The following is an 18,422-nucleotide window of genomic DNA, read 5'->3' as shown; positions in this document are numbered from 1 at the left end:
AATCTCACCGTGTCACCCAGGTGGGAGTGCAATGGCGGAATCTCGGCTTACTGCAACCTCTGCCTTGCAGGGTCAAGCGATTTTCCTGCCTCAGCCTCCCGAGTAGCTGAGATTACAGGTGCCCGCCACCATGCCCAGCTAATTTTTGATACTTTTAGTAGAGATGGAGTTTCACCATGTTGGTCAGGCTGGTCTTGACCTCCTGACCTTAGGTGATCCACTTGTCTCAGCCTCCCAAAGTGCTGGGATTACAGCCATGAGCCACCACGCCTGGCGTCAGGTAATTAGGTAATTACTTTTTTTTTTTTTTGAGATGGAGTCTCACTCTGTCACCCAGGCTGGAGTGCAATGTTGCGACTTTGGCTCACTGAAACCTCCACCTCCCGGGTTGCAGCAATTCTCCTGCCTCAGCCTCCTGAGTAGGTGGGATTACAGGTGTGTGCCATCATGCCCGGCTAAGGTAAATCTTCATAGCTGGGGGAGAATGGATTAATCCCCTTGGCTTTCAAACATGAAAGCAGTCAAGAAGGCAGGGGCCTGCCCCACCTCTCCACATCCCTGTCTTGTCTGGAACTGCCTTGGATAATGCCCCGCTGGGACCAGCACATTACACAAGGTGATGCCCACGTGATGGCATCAGCAAGGATGAGCTTTCTGTCTCAGTTAAGAGTAAAGACCCTGGCCGGGTGTGGAGGCTCACGCCTGTAATCCCAGCACTTTGGGAGGCCAAGGCGGGAGGATCATAAGGTCAGGAGATCGAAACCATCCTGGCTAACATGGTGAAACACTGTCTCTACTAAAAATACAAAAAATTAGCTGGGTGTGGTGGGTGCCTATAGTCCCAGCTACTTGGGAGGCTGAGGCAGGAGAATGATGTGAACACAGGAGGTGGAGCTTGCAGTGAGTCGAGATTGCGCCACTGCACTCCAGCCTGGGTGACAGAGTGAGACTCTATCTCAAAAAAAAAAAAAAAAAAAAAAAATGGAGTAAATACCCTAACCCAGAACCACCTCGAGGGCCTCACTTCCTTCTTGCTCAGTCTGCACTGTGCTCATGAACTTTACATTGCTTTGAGGCCTCAGCAACAGGGTCCTTGAGCTGAGCTTCCAGCTACAAAAGGAAGATGCGCTTTTCATTAACACAAAGGAAGCACAGCCTCACCAATTAGATCTTCACCCAAAGGACCTCTAAGAGAACAAGACCTTGAAAGACCTTTGTATTTTTTCATCCTTCATCAAATCTTATCACAAATTAAAGTTTCCGAAATACACTTCAGGGCTCAGCTGAAATGGTCCGTTAGTAATAAAGCAAGTTCAAATTTTAATTTAATTTGATACTTGAGATTAGATTTCAAGAAAGGAGACTGCTTTGTGAAAACAAGTACTTCTGATATCTGCAAAACACTGATTCACTTTTTAAATGCACAATTTCAGATGCACACAGAAGAGAGGGTAATGAACCCCGTGTGCCTGGCACCCAGCTTTGACAGTGAGCAACTCAGCCGAGCCTGCTTCATCTCTGCCTACACCCAAACCATTAGAGAGCAAATCCCAAGCAACGTATCACTGCATCCATATGTGGAACGGTAATCCTTAGTTAGGGGTTTCGTTAACTAAGTGGCAACTGGCTACAACAATAAATATATTTGGGTTCCAAAATAAACCGTCTAAGAAAACAAATAGGTATTCTGTGGCTAAAGGGCAAAAAGCCCTGAACCTGAAAGGAACATGAGCATATGCTTCCAGGCCTTCTCATTCGTGGAGTTCATTAAGTAAATTTTAATATAATTTTTTTGAGACAGAGTCTACTTCTGTTGCCCAGGCTGGAGTACAGTGGTGCGATCTCAGCTCACTGCGACCTCCACCTCCCAGGCTTAAGTGATCCTCCCACCTCAGACTCCTGAGTATCTTTCTTTTTTCTTTTTTCTTTTGAGACAGAGTCTTGCTCTGTTGCCTAGGCTGGAGTGCAGTGGCGCGATCTCGGCTCACTGCGAGCTCCACCTCCCAGGTTCCCGCCATTCTCCTGCCTCAGCCTCCTGAGTAGCTGGGACTACAGGCACCCGCCACCATGTCCAGCTTTTTTTTTTTTTGTATTTTTGTATTTTTAGTAGAGACGGGGTTTCACCCTGTTAGCCAGGATGGTCTCAATCTCCTGACCTTGTGATCCACCTGCCTCAGCCTCCCAAAGTGCTGGGATTACAGGCCTGAGCCACTGTGCCCGGCCGACCCCTGAGTATCTTGTACCACAGGTGCATGCCACAACCCCAGTTACTCCTTTTTTTCTTCTTTCTTTCTTTCTTTTTTTTTTTTTTTGAGACAGGGTTTCCCTCTGTGGCCCAGGCTAGAGTTCTGTGGCGTGATTTCGGCTCACTGCAACCTCTGCCTCTTGAGTTCAGGAGATTCTCTTGCTTCAGTTTCCTGAGTAGCTGGGACTACAGGCATGTGCCACCACAGGCTGGCTAATTTTTGTTTTTAGTATAGACGGGGTTTCACCATATTAGGCTGGTCTCAAACTCCCGACCTCAGGTGATCTGCCCACCTCAGCCTCCCAAAGTGCTGGGATTACAAGTGTGAGCCCCTGCGCCTGGCCACAGCCAGTTTTTTGTACTTTTAGTAGAGATGGGGTTTCATTATGTTGCCCAGGCTGGTCTCAAACTCCTGATCTCAAGCCACCTGCCCACCTTGGCCTCCCAAAGTGCTGGGATTAGAAGTGTGAGCCACTGCCCCTGGCCTTTAATCCAATTTTAAACTAAGCATTGCTTTAAACTAAGCATTGCTTAAAACATTATTAAGATCCATTTTAAAGTAATTTACATAATGCAGTTCAAGTTTTCAAAGACGTTTTATTAAGGTCATACAATATACCCCAGAGCTTAAAGTATAACAATAAAAAAATGAAAAAGAGCTCAGTCAATACCATCGCTGAAACATCTAAACAGCTTCCTCTTTCTGAGCTTTGTGGATCTTCAGATCTCCTGCCACATCGTGTTGACTTTCTGCATGGCCACCTCCATCTCCTCCTCCTTGTCCCACACCTTCTGCTTCTGGGAGCAGAGCTCTGCCACCAGCTCACTGAGCTCCAACAAGTCCTGCCGGGCCAGCTTTTGCTGCTGATGGGCATCTTTGAGTTCTTTGGCCTGGGATTTCAATAACTCTGAGGCTTCAACCAGTTGCTGGAAAAAAAAAAATCACAATTATAGATGTTTTATGTTTGCTTAACAAAGGCCTGGAAGGTTTAGTCTTACACTATATTAAAGAGTTACAAGTGACAGCCAATGCTGGTTACACATTAAAGTCAAAGATTGGAGAAACCCCCTGCTTGGAAAAAGCCCTGTGCTCACCTCACCCCAGCCAGACATGCAATGGGAAGACCACCTGGGCTCAAGTGCCGAGCACCAACCCCACACCAAGCAAGACCCTGCAACTGCATGGAGTTGCTTCCAGCAGGACAGTTGGCTCTGGAACGCCAACCTCTGCCTGATGTCCTCTACACAAGTGCAAAGGTGAATAAAGCATTTGGGCACTCAATCTAGTTACTTAAACATAAGTGGAAACAGAAACACACACACACACACACACACACACACACGCACGCACACACACAAAGCACTTAAGATTTAAATCAGGTCAGGCACGGTGGGTCATGCTTGTAATCCCAGCACTTTGGGAGGCTTAGGAGAGAGGCTCACTTGAGCCAAGAGTTCAAGACCAGTGCCTGGGCAAAATGGTGAGACCTCATCTCTTAAAAAAAAATAAAAAGGAAAGAAAGAAAAGAAAATTAAGAAGAAAAAGATTTAAATCCAAGTCTCCCTCGGGTGGAGAGCCATAGCTGGACTTACCGTGAGATCAGCTGCACTGACAGCCCAACCTTACCACTTGCTGCCCTGATGACCCTGACCTCCCTGCAGCCGATCTACTCAGCAATCTGGCTGTTTAGTCGTGGCCACACCTGCTGGACTAAGACTGGAAGTGAGGAGACGTGGAGCAAGCTGGCAGGGCAGCACCCCCACGGGGAGGAAAGGCCTCCCCAGGCCTCTCTGCCTGGCTCAGAGTTACTGTGACTACGTTAAGCAATGAGACGCCACACAGCCCACGCTGCAGTCCCAGACAAGTCCTGCAGGGGAATGACACCACAGATGATCTTAAGAAGCAATTTGGGTTTAAAATCTGGCACGTTTTAGAGGACAGATCACAAACTATAGGTCCAAGGACTTAAGTGAATAAATGAATGTATTTTAGAAAACAGAACCTAATTGTGTTATTACTATACTGGCATTTGAACATAAAGTTTCACATATCTTACTAAAAACCAAATGTATGAAGGAGTTATGGGGGAATTACCCACATTTTAACCAATGGTCTCTTTTGCAGCTCCCTGTCATCACAAAGACACCCCTTCTAAGAGCAGGGGGGCATGGTGGAGAGAGAAGGGGGAGTCATTGGTGTCAGGCACAGCGTGTCACTGCAGATATCACAGACATGGTTCCTCATCAAAATTAGCAGGGGTGGAGGAGTTGCTGCTTACTTTGTGGGGTTGAACTGGAGAAGACAGATGATTGTGAAGTGGGTGCCTGCCGCAGGCAGGACGCTAGTAGGCAGCCATGACTGGGAGCCAAGCTCAGCCAGCTGACACGAGCTATGCAGCAACCAGCTGGACCCTAGAACCAGGCTTGGCCCTGGTGTCTGGCATGCAGCAGGGACAGCCCATGAGCAGGAGTCCCAAAGAGGTCTTTAAACATCTGTATGAACTCAACCTCACAAAACTCTGCAAAGTCTCGTAAGCCTTTCTCACCCAGAACCGAGTCACCTACCTTGCGCAGGTCCTCATTCTCCTGTCGCACCATGCTGCCTCTCTGGACCCACCAGCTGCTGCATAAAATCTTGGCAAAGTGTCCTTGTCCTCAAGTTGTCACTCAAGCCTGTTTGAATCTGAGCAAAAGAAGAAATCATTTGTGCTCCTTTCTGTGTTGTGACTATATGTAAACTTTGTTAGCTGACTTACTGCAAGGATTTAATAATTGACAAGTTTTTTTTAGTACTATATACTACATAAAATACACAAGGTAGCAATACTTAGGGGCCAGAAATACTGTTTACTACAAGTCAGTTATGGAATCATAACTTACAGTAAAAATGGGCACATCCAAGACTCAATTTTTCTTTTGTCATTTACAGTCGAATAAATATTTTGTTGCTAATTTTCCACACTCTCTCTGGGAATATGTTACTTTTATGATCGGAAAAATAAATATTGCAGTCATGTGGCATATAATGATGTTTCGGACAACATCAGACAGCATATATAACAGTGGTCCCATAAGATTATAATACCATATTTTTGTGTAGCTTTTCTGTGTTTGGATACACAAATCCTTACTGTATAGGTCTGTAGCTGAGGGGCAATAGGCTGTACCATGTGGCCTAGGTGTGCAGTAGGCCGCTCCATCTAGGTTGGTCTAAGGACACTCTATGATGTTCTCACATCAACGAAATTGCCTGATGATTTCCGAGAACGTACCCCAGCCTCTGAGGGACGCATGACTGTACTGAAGAGCACCGTGTGATACGGGCTACAGCTGAGTTCTGTGCGTGACGTGGTTGGAGCCCTGAGGAAGGGGAGAGCTGTGGACTGAACTGTGTTCCCCCCATTATGAGACACTGAAGCTGCAGCCCCCAATGTGACTGTATTTGGGGACAGGGCCTATAAGGAGATGGTGAAGATTATGTGAGGTCATAAGGGTGGGCCCTGATCCAATAGGATTTGTGTCCTTATAAGAGACCAGGGAGCTTGAGCGCTGCCTTCCCCCACCCTGTGGGAGGACATAGTGAGAAGGTAGCTGTGTGCAAGCCAGGACAAGAGGCCTCTGGGACTTTTAGCCTCCAGAACTGTGAGAAACTAAAACTCTGTTGTTTAAGCCACTCAGTCAATGGTATTTTTTTTTAGGGCACCCGGAGCCAACTAGGATGGAAGGATTTACCCTCCTGGGGAGAAGAGGAGGGGGCTAGAGGCCTCCTCAAGTTTCCCTGGCTCTCCACAGAACTCCCTCCCTGCCCCTCCTCCTTGTGCCAAAACATCCTTCTAAGTGCAGACCTGATCGCACTGTTCAGAGGTCCCCAAAGCCCACAGAAAAGTCTCAATTCCCGGACCTCAAGAGTCCCATCGCACTGGGGGAGCTCCCTCTCTCTTCTCTGCTCTCCTCTCAGGAGGGAAAGTTAAAGGCCTCCTTGACCACCCTCTAGGGAGATGCCATGATGGGGTGCTGAACCCTGGTGATGAGCTGGGGGAAAGCCAGCACGTCTCTTCTGGTGCCGTTCCCAGAACTGAATACATACTGTTAAGATGATCTTTAGGAATGGAAGAATCAAACTGGGAAGAATCACATGCCTGTAGTCCCAGCCTGCAAGGAAGGCTGAGGCAAGAGGATCACTTGAGTCCAGGGGTTTTGAGTCCTGCCTGGTCAACATGGTGAGAACCACTGTCCAAAAAATAAATGAATCAACAATAAATAAATAAATAAGGAAGAATCAGGTGACTGTTCCAGACTCCTTCGATATGAGTATTGTGTCCCCATTCTGCTCTTCCCAGGACAGGGCTGTGCCTTCCCCTTTCCCGGTGGCTGTAAACCCAGTCCTTCTCACTAAAGAAAAGAGAAAAGAAAAAGTGTTCAAAGCACTTTGAGTTACGCGAGGTGTGCAGAATGCATCAGGCCGAGAGAGACAGGAACGTGGGACTTCACATATTCAGTCAGTGTGTGACTTCAGGAGCACACTGCATACCCATGCCCCAGCGATTGTTTAAAGGCATTTTGTTCCTGATTAGCTTTATCTTCCTGCTACTGGAATTTGTGATACGAAAGACAATACAGAGCCAATAAACAGTTTATGTTATTTTAATATACATTCCTCTGGCCAGGCCAGCCAAGGTGGGAGGCTAGAGTTCAAGACCAGCCTCGGGCCAGGAGTTCAAGACCAGGCTGGGCAACACAGCAAGACTCCGTCTCTATTTTTAAAATTCTTGGTAAACAATTTAGAAACTGCCCCTTCTTTTCCTTTAAAAACCCATTTGTAACTGCTGCTAATTAGAGTGTATATTAAGGCAACTTGCATCTCCAGGGTTGCAATTCTCAAACTTGGCCCAAATAAACTTTTTTTTTTTTTGAGACGGAGTCTCCCTCTGTCACCCAGGCTGGAGTGAGGTGGCACAATCTCAGCTCAGTGCAACCTCCACCTCCCAGATTCAAGCGATTCTTGTGCCTCAGCCTCCCAAGTAGCTGGGATTACAGGAACCCACCAACATGCCCGGCTAATTTTATCATGTTTTTATTTTTTGTAGAAACGGGGGCAGGGCGGGTCTCACCACCTAGACCAGGCTGGTTGCAAACTCCTGACCTCAAGGAATCCTCCCGCGGAGGCCTCCCAAAGCACTGGAATTACAGGCCTAAGCCACTGCACCTGGCCCAACCTCTCCACCTATATTAATTTTACCTCTGCTTCTTCCTTTTTTATAATTTTTTGTTTGTTTGTTTGTTTGTTTTTTTGAGACGGAGGCTCGCCCAGGATGCAGTGCGATCTCAGCTCACTGCAACCTCTGCCTCCCGGGTTCACGCAGTTCCCCTGCCTCAGCCTCCCGAGTAGCTGGGATTACAGGCGCGCCCACCATGCCCGGCTAGTTTTTTTATTTTTAGTAGAGATGGGATTTCACCACGTTGGCCAGGCTGGTCTCGAACTCATGACCTCAGGTGATCTACCCGCCTCTGCCTCCTAAGTGATGGGATTACAGGCGTGAGCCACCGAGACCCACCCACTTTTTCCTTTCAGATCACAAAAGTGATCGAATCCCGCCACTTCCCGGGTGTCAGGTGGGAAGGTTGGGTGATTGCAGTGCTGCTGAGAGTTGGGTAGATGCCCGGAAGGCCTCTCAAAGGCGGCCCTGTTTGCAAAGATCTGAATAAGGCACCTCCAGAGGAGCCAGCCTGTGGCAACTGGGGAGGAGGCAGCGGCACAAGTTCGTGGTCAAGCCACTGCCAGGCTGAGAGCTTACTTACAAAGCAATGTTCCTTGACCCACAAAGGTGCAGTAGCTGCTCCAACCCAGCTCAGGGGACCCCCAGAAACGTCTCAGCCCATGTACTGCCCTCTGACTGCATGACCTTCCCGCCGCTCCTGCATCCAATCAGAGGGACCCCTCTGAGCCTGCTGCCTTCCCGCCAATCCTGTATCCAATCAGAGGGCGTCCCCACTACGTTTATTGAGCAACAGCCAATTGAAACTGGGATCGAAGCCTTGGCCCGCCTCCCCAGAGCTCTGGACCAATGGTGGCCTGGCACCAGCGGGCCAATCCCAGACAGCGTGCGGTGGGAGGCTGTAGTTGGACGTGTGCAGCTGCAGCGGCCGTTTCAGTCGGGTAGTAGCGTTGGACTGCAGCAGCGGCGGAGCTCAACATGGTAAGGCCTGGTCACTCCTGACCCGCAGACGTCCAGGCTGGAGGGTAGACGAAGTTGGCCTCTTGAGGTGGCTGGACGGAGGGATGCTGTTGCGGGTGCAGAGAGGAGGCCAAAGAAGGACGCGGGGCCCAGGGCGGGACACGGGGTCGTCTACTGGGTCTGCAGGCTCCAGGGCAGGGACGGCAGCTTTTGTTTTAGAGGAAGCTGCCGGCCTTGAGTCGGTGGACGGGGAGCATTGACGGTGTCCCGTCCCCCAGAGAGCAAACAGTGGGGTCACCTCCTGAACACAAGAGGGCGCTGCTCCCGCTTTCCGGTCTCCAAACGTCTCAGTGCTACTGGAAACCACTGAGGAACACCAGGAACCTTAGCTGATGGAGGCTGGGGCTGTGGACATTGGTCAGATCAGGAATTAAAGCTCAGACGCTGCTAAAACATTGCCTCATTCACCTAAAAGCAACACGGTGGGTGGGCACGGTGGCTCATGCCTGGAATCCCAGCCCTTGGCGAGGTGGAGGCGGGGGATCTCCCGAGGTCAGGGGCTCCGCACCAGCCTGGCCAATATGGCGAAAACCCTTCTCTACTAAAAATACAAAAATTCCCAGGGTGGCGGCCTGGATCTGTGGTTCCAGCTACTCGGGAGGCTGAGGTGGGAGGGTCAGCTGAGCCCAGGACTGACTTCCAGGCTGCAGTGAGTCACGGTGGTGCTACTGCACTCCAGCTTGGGTGACAAGAGAGACACCCTGCCTCAAAAAAAAAAAAAAGCAACCAACACATTCGCATAAAGAACAGATTTGCAAGTCCCAAGTCTGAATAGCTATGGCCGTGGTCTGTCAAGTATCGTTTTTTTTTTTTTTTGAGACGGCTCAACAGCTCTGTTGCCCAGGCTGGAGCACAGTTGCAGGATCACGGCTTACTGCAGTCTTGAACCCCTGAGCTCCAGTGATCCTCCTGCCTCAGCCTCCTGAATAGCTGGGACTACAGGTGTGTGCCACCACACATGGCTAATGTTTAAATTTTTCGGCTGGGTGCGGTGGCTCATGCCTGTAATCCCAGCACTTTGGGAGGCCGAGGCGGGCATATCACAAGGTCAGGAGCTCAAGACTATCCTGGCTAACACGGTGAAACCCTGTCTCTACTAAAAATACAAAAAATTAGCTGGGCGTAGTGGTCCGTAGTCCCAGCTACTTGGGAGGCTGAGGCAGGAGAATTGCTTGAACCTGGGAGGCAGAGGCTGCAGTGAGCTGAGATTGTGCTACTACACTCCAGCCTGGGTGACAGAGTGAGACTCTTGTTTAAAAAAAATAATAATAATTTTTTTTTTCATAGTTGCCCAGGCTAGTCTCAAACTGGTCCCAAGCGATCTCAGCCCAGCCTCCCAGGGTACTGGAACTACAGGCATGAGCCACCACACCCGACTTGGCAGGGTTTAAAGAAACCACCAAAGGACAGTGCAGTGTCCCAGCACTGATGACGTCTGGGAGCCATTACACTCCTAGGCCTCAAGGGATGGAGAGGAGGGAGTGCTTACAAAAACTTGAGAGGGTAACTTTATGAAGAGGGCCACCTGCCAAAAGTGTGGCCTTGATGGAGGGATTTGGATCACCCATGAAAGTTGAGCAGGAAGGGGCCAAGGGGAGAGTACCCTGATGCCTCCTCCAGCCTCCTGGTCTCCTGCTGCTGCCTGTCATTGAACAAACCAGCATGAAGCCAGAGGGCAAGATAGGCCTCTGACACTGTCCTCATGGGTCAGCCTCTGGGAGCAAAGAGCAGGTGGTGAATGATGGAGGGTAGATCTGGGGAGGGCAGAGAGAGGACACATACTGAACACCTGGGCTTGGACCACAGTGACCTGGGACCTACTCTCTATTTCTTCACCCAACCCAATTACCTTATCCTTTGATCAGGACATAATCAAAAACTGCTGTGTACTCTTCAAAGCATTACTGTGACTGGCTATAATGTGGGGTTGATTATTGGCATTGCATGGCTTCCAAGTTTTAAAATAATCTAATTTTTGTGTAGTGGCAAACATTAGGTTCTAGGGCTACCTCTGGAACTTAGCAGCTAGGATGGTTTAGAGCAAGTAAGTTTTCACAGGGATTAAGGGGTCAGTCACCTAACCCTCCTAGGAAATATCAATTGTGAAAGCACTAGATACTGAAGCACTATACAAATATTAAATTAGAATATTTTGCATGCCATATAGCTTCAAGTTGCCTTGAAATGAATGGGTCTACATTTATGTTCCGGTTCACAGCGCGAGTGTATCTCTATCCACGTGGGGCAGGCAGGTGTCCAGATCGGCAATGCCTGCTGGGAACTGTACTGCCTTGAACATGGAATTCAGCCCGATGGTCAGATGCCAAGTGATAAAACCATTGGTGGGGGGGACGACTCCTTCAACACGTTCTTCAGTGAGACTGGGGCTGGCAAGCACGTGCCCAGAGCAGTGTTTGTGGACCTGGAGCCCACTGTGGTTGGTAGGTGCTCGGGCCCTGGATGGCAGCTTTCCTGGGAGGGTAGGAGAGCATCATCGGTAAAGCCCCATGTGGGCTCCTTTGAATCCTCCTGCAGAAGGTATGAGATAGACAAGCATATGCCCATGGTGTTGTTAAGAGAGAAACTGAAAGGTTCATGATTAAAATGTCTGTGAGACTCGGCTCCTCATTTAGGAAAACCTGACCTACAGGGAAAAGCTGCTTTGGCAGCAATAAGATGGGCTGTGGAGACATTCCCTCTGGCTGCCTCAGCCCTGCTCAAGTGGCTCTGCCTGCAGGGCACAGTGGCATTGGTTCCATCCTAAATGCTGTGCACTCTCTTATGCTGGTGCACAAGAGTCTTGACCTGCATCTTAGGCATAGAAGGTTAAGTACAGCACAGTCATTTGCTTCCTCCAGATTAGCAGCCCAAGGTAGTTTCCAAGAAGAACTGCAAAGAGACAGCCCCTTTCAGTGGCCCCATATGAGATGACAGTGTCACCTGAAAGCCTGTGGGGCCCAGGCCACACAGGGTGCCCTGATGGGACTGCTGCAGAAGTCACATTGACCTGGTGACTTCCCAGTTTGTAAGAGTTTTAACTTACAGCTTTTGATGTAGCTACATGTAGGAAAGAATTATGTACCTGTACAATTACCTGTGTGTGGGTGTTACAGCTTATTTCCCTTCACTGGGAACTGGTAGTGCTGACATTTGTACTGCAAGCTGAGTTTAACTTCCTAGAGTCATAAATTGCAGTTTGATTATCACACATTTGCACTTTGGTTATCACACAGACATTTCCTACCAGACACTGCCACTGTTGAGCTACAACATGTAGGACATGTACTTTGAACAGCATGTACTTTGTAGAAGTGAACAGTCCTGGAACGTGTTCATCTTGGTGAGTACAGGCCTTAAAGATTCACAGTACATTCGGTCTCTTTTGTAGATGAAGTGCGCACAGGAACCTACAGGCAGCTCTTCCACCCAGAGCAGCTGATTACCGGGAAGGAAGATGCGGCCAATAATTACGCCAGAGGCCATTACACCATTGGCAAGGAGATTGTCGACCTGGTCCTGGACCGGATCCGCAAACTGGTAAGAAGGGAAGGCTTCGTGTGACCATTGTCCTGCACAGGAGGGTAGATCTTGGATTGTGAAGGGGAGGTCATTTTGTCAAAACTTAGACCAGCACTTTGGCCGGATCTGGTGACTCACGCCTGTAATCCCAACACTTTGGGAGACCAAGGTGGGCAGTCACCTGAAGTCAAGAGTTTGAGGCCAGCCTGGCCAACATGGTGAAACCCTATCTTTACTAAAAATACACAGATTAGTCAGGCATGGTGGTACCTGCCTGTAGTCGCAGTGACTCAGGAAGCTGAGGCAGGAGAATGGCTTGAGCCCAGGAGACAGAGGTTGCACTGAGCCAAGCTCATGGCATTGTACTCCAGCCGGGGCAACAGAGTGAGACTCTATCTCAAAAAAAAAAAAAAAAGAAAAAGGAAAAAAAAACTTAGACCAGCATCTTGAGTCCGATTGAGTCTGCAGTGGTCTTAGTCTGAAGCATGCATGGTGATTTGTCTGTAGATCTTTGTCTGCTTTTCTTTGCTTCAAAGTGTACTGCGTGTTTATTATGGATGATTTGAATCCATATCAAGTCTTCAGAGGCAAAGAGAAGTGGCCCTGGCTTAGTGGAGGTTGGTGGTGTGGCTTCCATGGGCATTGGCTCACGTTGTCTGGTTTCTCTCAGGCGGATCTGTGCACAGGACTGCAGGGCTTCCTCATCTTCCACAGCTTCGGGGGCGGCACTGGCTCTGGGTTTGCATCTCTGCTCATGGAGCGGCTCTCGGTGGACTACGGGAAGAAGTCCAAGCTAGAGTTTGCCATTTACCCAGCCCCCCAGGTCTCCACGGCCGTGGTAGAACCCTACAACTCCATCCTGACCACCCACACGACCCTAGAACATTCTGACTGCGCCTTCATGGTCGACAATGAAGCCATCTATGACATATGTCGGCGCAACCTGGACATTGAGCGTCCCACGTACACCAACCTTAATCGTCTGATTGGGCAGATCGTGTCCTCCATCACGGCCTCTCTGCGATTTGATGGGGCCTTGAATGTGGACTTGACAGAATTCCAGACCAACCTAGTGCCGTATCCCCGCATCCACTTCCCCCTGGCCACCTACGCCCCGGTCATCTCAGCCGAGAAGGCCTACCATGAGCAGCTGTCTGTGGCCGAGATCACCAATGCCTGCTTCGAGCCAGCCAATCAGATGGTCAAGTGTGACCCTCGCCATGGCAAGTACATGGCATGCTGCATGTTGTACAGGGGGGATGTGGTCCCGAAAGATGTCAACGCGGCCATCGCCACCATCAAGACCAAGCGCACCATCCAGTTTGTGGATTGGTGCCCAACTGGATTTAAGGTATGACTGGGTAGTGTGGAATTCTTGTATCTTTCAGCAAGCAACAGACACACAGAGTAATGCTGCCCCTGAAGGCCCGCATCCTTTGAGGAGACTACCCCCGTTCCATGGGCTAGGCGCATGGGCATAAATTAGTGAACCAGAGTGATAATTAATTCAGTGATGTCTTTTTGTTTTTTTTTTTGTGGTAGAGTCTAGCTTTGTGTCGCAGACTGGAGTGCAGTGGTGTGATTTGAGCTCATTGCAATCTCCATCAGCTTCCCAAGTAGCTGGAATTACAGGCACCCACCACCACGCCTGGTTACTTTTTATGTTTTTAGTAGAAACAGGATTTTGCCATGTTGGCCAGGCTGGTCTTGAACTCCTGACCTCAGGTGATCCACCCACCTCGGCCACCCAAAGTGCTGGGGTTAGAGGCGTGAGCCACCGCGCCTGGCCCAGCAATGTCTTTTGAACTCTCTGAGTCATTACACTACATATCTGTGATGAGCTTTACTTACTTATTTTGTTGTTGTTGTTGTTGAGAAGGCTGGAGTGCAGTGGTGTGATCTCGGCTCACTGCAACCTCTGCCTCCCAGGCTCAAGTGATTCTCTCACCTCAGCCTCCTGAGTAGCTGGGACCACAGGCATGCACCACTGCACCCAGCTAAATTTTGTGTATTTAGTAAAGGGATTTCACCATGTTGGCCAGACTGGTCTCAAATTCCTGGCCTTAAGTGATCTGATCGCCTTAGCTCCCAAAATGCTGGGATTATGGGCAGGAGCCACTGTGCTTGACCCTATTTATTTACTTTTTTGAGACAGAATCCCACTCTGTCAACCAGGTTGAAGTGCAGTGTGGTGATCACAGCTCTCCAATAAAAATACAAAAATTGGTTGGGCATGGTGACCCATGCCTTTAATCCAGCACTTTGGGAGGCCGAGGCGGGCGGATCACCTGAGGTCAGGAGTTTGACACCAGCCTGGCCAACAGGGCAAAACCCCATCTCTACTAAAAATACAAAAATTAGCCAAGTATGGTGGTGGGCACCTGTAATTCCAGCTACTCAGGAGGCTGAGGCAGGAGAATCACTGGGACCCAGGAGGTGGAGGTTGCAGTGAGAAGATACCACCTCACTGTACTCGAACATAGGTGACAGTACAAGACTCTGTCTCAAAAAAAAAAGAAAAAAAAGACAAGATCGTAAAAATTCTAGGCCTTACAGGTCACACGACCACTGTCATGCCTACCCCACTCTGCTGTTGGATAGCAAAATCAATCTACAAATGAAGGGGTGTGGTGGCTATGGTGGCTATGTTCAGACAAGAACTTACAAAATTAGGTGGCTAGTCCAGCAGCTGTGCTAACCCCTGAAGGAGAGGAAGAGATACTCACAGTAGGAAATCCCAGTCAGAGCTGACTGCAGTGGTCTCTCCCGACAGAGGTGGTGGGGGTCTAAGTCAGAGGCAGCAGGGAAAGCACAGCACAAGGACGCACAGGCTCAACAGAGAAATGCCACAAGATTTAGTAACCAACTACTGATAAAGCTGAAAGAGGACAGCAAGGTTACTTTTGTGTCAGTTGAAAGTGGGGACAGATTTTGTGTCTGAGGCAAACCCAGGCCAAAATTACTAGACTTCCCAGAAGAGAAATAAAGACATTGCTGGTTTTTTTGTTTTTTGTTTTTATTTTTGAGACGGAGTCTCACTCTGTCACCCAGGTTGGAGTGCAGTGAAGCGATCTTGGTTCACTGCAAGCTCCTCCTCCTGGGTTCACGCCATTCTCCCACCTCAGCCTCCCGAGTAGCTGGGACTACAGGCGCCCACCACCACGCCTGGCTAATTTTATTTTTGTATTTTTAGTAGAGATGAGGTTTCACCGTGTTAGCCAGTATGGTCTCGATCTCCTGACCTTGTGATCTGCCCACCTCAGCCTCCCAAAGTGTTGGGATTACAGGCGTGATCCACCATGCCTGGCCTTTTATTTTTTATTTTTTTGGAGACAGGGTCTTGCTCTGTCACCCAGGCAGTGGTGAGATCTCAGCTCATTGGAACCTCTGCCCTCCAGGCTCAGGCGATCCTCCCACCTCAGCCTCCTGAGTATCTGGGACCACAGGTGCATGAGATCATGCTCAGCTAATTTTTTGTATTTTTGGTAGAGACAGGGTCATGTCATGTTGCCCAGGCTGGTCTTGAACTCCTGAGTTCAAGCAATGGATGATCTTGGCCTCCCAAAGAGCTGGGATAATGGGTGTGAGCCACTGTAACTGTTGCTGTTTTCATCACAAAAAAATCATTCTTTTTTAAATCAAACCCTTCATGAGACAGTGGAGTGGAGGATGTAGTGAAGCAGTTTATAGTAATGCCCAAGTTAAAGTAAATATATACACCACCTACAAGATTCCCCAAAATGCCCATAAAAGTCCTACTAAGTTCAACCTGCCTTTTCCACATGAATTCTACCACCTAAGAAAGGGGCACAGAAATCCTTTAGAAAATACTTTATTCAAAAAAAAAAAAAAAAAAAAAAAAAAGCTGGGTATGCTGCATCATGCCTGTAATCCTAGCACTTTGGGAGGCTGGGGCGGGTGGATCGATTGAGCCCAGGAGTTTGAGGCCAGCCTGGGAAACATATGTTGTCTGAAACTGTCACCCTGCTTGGCACAGAGAAGGGCTTAGTGACATTTGTGCGGTGAACTGAGAATTCTGTTCACCTACAGGGCGTCTTCTGTTTGAGGAAAAGTAGCCACCATTTCTAGGTTTGATATAAGCTTCACAGACTGCTTTCTTCCCCTTCTCTGGCAGGTGGGCATTAACTACCAGCCCCCTACGGTGGTCCCTGGGGGAGACCTGGCCAAGGTGCAGCGGGCTGTGTGCATGCTGAGCAACACCACGGCCATCGCGGAGGCCTGGGCTCGCCTGGACCATAAGTTCGATCTCATGTATGCCAAGCGGGCCTTTGTGCACTGGTACGTGGGAGAAGGCATGGAGGAGGGGGAGTTCTCCGAGGCCCGTGAGGATCTGGCAGCTCTGGAGAAGGATTATGAAGAGGTGGGCGTGGATTCCGTGGAAGCTGAGGCTGAAGAAGGTGAAGAATACTGAGGGGAGGGTGTGGTGGGTTCTCCACTGCCACCCCCAGCATGGCTGCTTTCAAGTTCTTTGCAATTAAAGGTTCTGTATAAAACCAGTGCCTCTGTATGTCATGCTGCTTAGCTCTGCCTGCAAGAGCACGTGGGACCCCCAGAGCCTGCATGGACAGCGGTGGGGTGCCAGCCTGCCCTGCTGGCGTGGGGTTGGGTGCAGTGGGATGGTACATACTTAAGGAGCTGCCACAGAAGTAACTTGACACAGAGAAAACTGTTTCTTCAAAGCCAAGTGTTCAGTGTATAGATTTCCTAAATTCTAGGAAAGCAGAGTCAGGGTTTTCAACTGAATTTGCAATTTTGAGGGCTTCTCTATTGATGGGTGATGCTGGCTAAAAAGAAGAGCCTAGAAGTGGAATGTTTAAATCTGAGGTCTGTGGATGGGGCTTGTCCATGAAATCCCTAAAGCTGTGGGTCAGATGTGTAAGGTCAGGACATTTTATAAGGGGGAAAAAGCGTTACTGTGTCTTGCACAGCATTCGTGACCCACAGAAGGTCACAACACACCCAGCCTTCCACAGAAACCTGGAAGACAGTATTTGCCCTCTGTGCACACACATGGCCACCCGGCCCCTCTTCCCTGACCATCAATCAATGGTCTTGGTAGAAAACCTCCCACTTTCACTTCAAGTGAAGCTTTGCTGACGTCTTTATAAAAGACTTGCCAATCCAGATGCCTTTTCTCAGAACCCAAATCAGGGCCAGGAAGTTGACCCATGGTGAAGGGGCCTGGTTAATTCAGCTGTGGCACGACCAGGAATAGCACAAAAACCTCATTCTAAGTTAGTGCCTTAATATAATAAAAAAATGGTAGAGATTGTCTGACCTGGATGCTCTGCATCTCAGAAAGGTGTATCATCAACTGAAGGAGACAACATGTAGCCTTTGCTGGGGACAGTGATGTGACAAGTCTCTGCCCCATCCGAGGTGCTGCTCCGTGTAGGGCTCTTCCCACGCTTGCCCCCCTTGGGCAGCCTGGTAGTGCTGGGCAGGTGGGGCATCCTCTGGCTGGATCCTTTGTGGCTGCTGCATTCCGCCAGGGCCAGCACTCCCCCGAGGGCAGTGCTGCCTGTGTTTCTCTCTGAGGAGGCGCAAATCACAATTATTAGGAATGGGTGAGCCCTGTAACTGTAGCATCTACTGTACTCATGCTCCTTGAGCAACATTTGTGTCTACATATTTCCATCAAGGCCGCTTCAGCTAGAGGCCCTGCATCAGCCCTGAGTCCTGAGGCTCAGAAACAGTAAAGACAGGTCATTCTCCGGAAGCCCTTGGCAGTGTGCAGGGGATCCTTTAGGATGTGTCCCAGGAGCAAAGCCATGCAAGGAGCACACTGCCATGGGAACGTTTTGAAAGGACACACATCACAGGTCCATTTAGGGGAAGGTAGGCACAGCCAGGCCACACCTGGCCTGGACCTGGTCTGCCCTGACGGTGCCAGCAGTGGCAGCAGCAGCAGAGGCTTGCCGCCTCATCCTCTAGGTGTGTTCATGCTGGACCGTACATCTGAGCTGCCCCAGACAGTGACAGGCAGGAAGTACTGCAGTACCAAGTCCTGGAATTGGGTTTCTGATTCCGATTTTGGAAACTCTTACGTTGTTTCCTACCTACCCGAGAGTTCTGCAAATAGTGGTCAAGCTTCTTGCTCTTGGGTTTAGCTGCGGATACCACGACTGGGTTCCTGCCACAGTCTGAATGCTTGAGACTTTCCTTCTGACCGCCAGAGTCTCACTCAGATGAAGGCCACGGGTTCAGAATTTCTTTGATTTGTAATTTGCTTACTTTACTCTTTTGTGTGAAGATAGCCAAGAAAGATCTGCAGCCACACTTGGGCCAGAGCTTTACTTGAATATATTTCCCTGGGCTCAGGGTGTTGATAGCATTAGCAAGACCGAGTGAGGGGACCCACCAGGAGAAAAATGTGCCCGGGTAGCAGGCTTGCCTGTGGG

General features: G+C 49.4%; 2 protein-coding genes and 1 pseudogene across 3 annotated transcripts in view; 1 reads left to right on the top strand and 2 right to left on the bottom strand.

Annotated features, from left to right (window-relative positions):
* LOC112632423 overlaps positions 1-18,422 on the bottom strand; it is a 496,008-nt pseudogene that overhangs the window by 234,925 nt on the left and 242,661 nt on the right. The gene's annotated exons all lie outside the window — the stretch shown is intronic.
* Positions 2,832-8,154, bottom strand: LOC112632807. Its single transcript, XM_025398830.1, has 3 exons — positions 8,045-8,154; positions 4,811-4,928; positions 2,832-3,172 (listed from the first exon to the last, which is right to left on the bottom strand). The coding sequence occupies exons 2-3, from the start codon at positions 4,841-4,843 to the stop codon at positions 2,966-2,968; spliced, it is 240 nt and encodes a 79-aa protein (XP_025254615.1). The 5' UTR covers positions 4,844-4,928; positions 8,045-8,154; the 3' UTR covers positions 2,832-2,965.
* On the top strand, positions 8,327-16,517 carry LOC112632789 (tubulin alpha-3 chain). The gene is made up of 5 exons (XM_025398810.1): positions 8,327-8,442; positions 10,700-10,922; positions 11,870-12,018; positions 12,671-13,351; positions 16,136-16,517. Exons 1-5 carry the CDS (start codon positions 8,440-8,442, stop codon positions 16,430-16,432), a joined length of 1,353 nt encoding a protein of 450 aa, XP_025254595.1. The 5' UTR covers positions 8,327-8,439; the 3' UTR covers positions 16,433-16,517.

Source organism: Theropithecus gelada, chromosome 10 (assembly GCF_003255815.1).
Source record: "Theropithecus gelada isolate Dixy chromosome 10, Tgel_1.0, whole genome shotgun sequence".
In the NCBI taxonomy this organism is placed as follows: Eukaryota; Metazoa; Chordata; class Mammalia; order Primates; family Cercopithecidae; genus Theropithecus; species Theropithecus gelada.
This window is presented reverse-complemented; position numbering and strand designations above follow the sequence as displayed.

Bases quoted from the DNA above. Each gene is read 5' to 3' on its own strand.
- LOC112632789 (XM_025398810.1), top strand. The intron at 12,019-12,670 runs GTAAGAAGGGAA...GGTTTCTCTCAG, and splicing joins TGGACCGGATCCGCAAACTG to GCGGATCTGTGCACAGGACT. The intron at 13,352-16,135 runs GTATGACTGGGT...CTTCTCTGGCAG, and splicing joins GGTGCCCAACTGGATTTAAG to GTGGGCATTAACTACCAGCC.
- LOC112632807 (XM_025398830.1), bottom strand. From the start codon at position 4,843: ATGGTGCGACAGGAGAATGAGGACCTGCGCAAG. The intron at 3,173-4,810 runs GTAGGTGACTCG...TTTTTTTTCCAG, and splicing joins AGAATGAGGACCTGCGCAAG to CAACTGGTTGAAGCCTCAGA.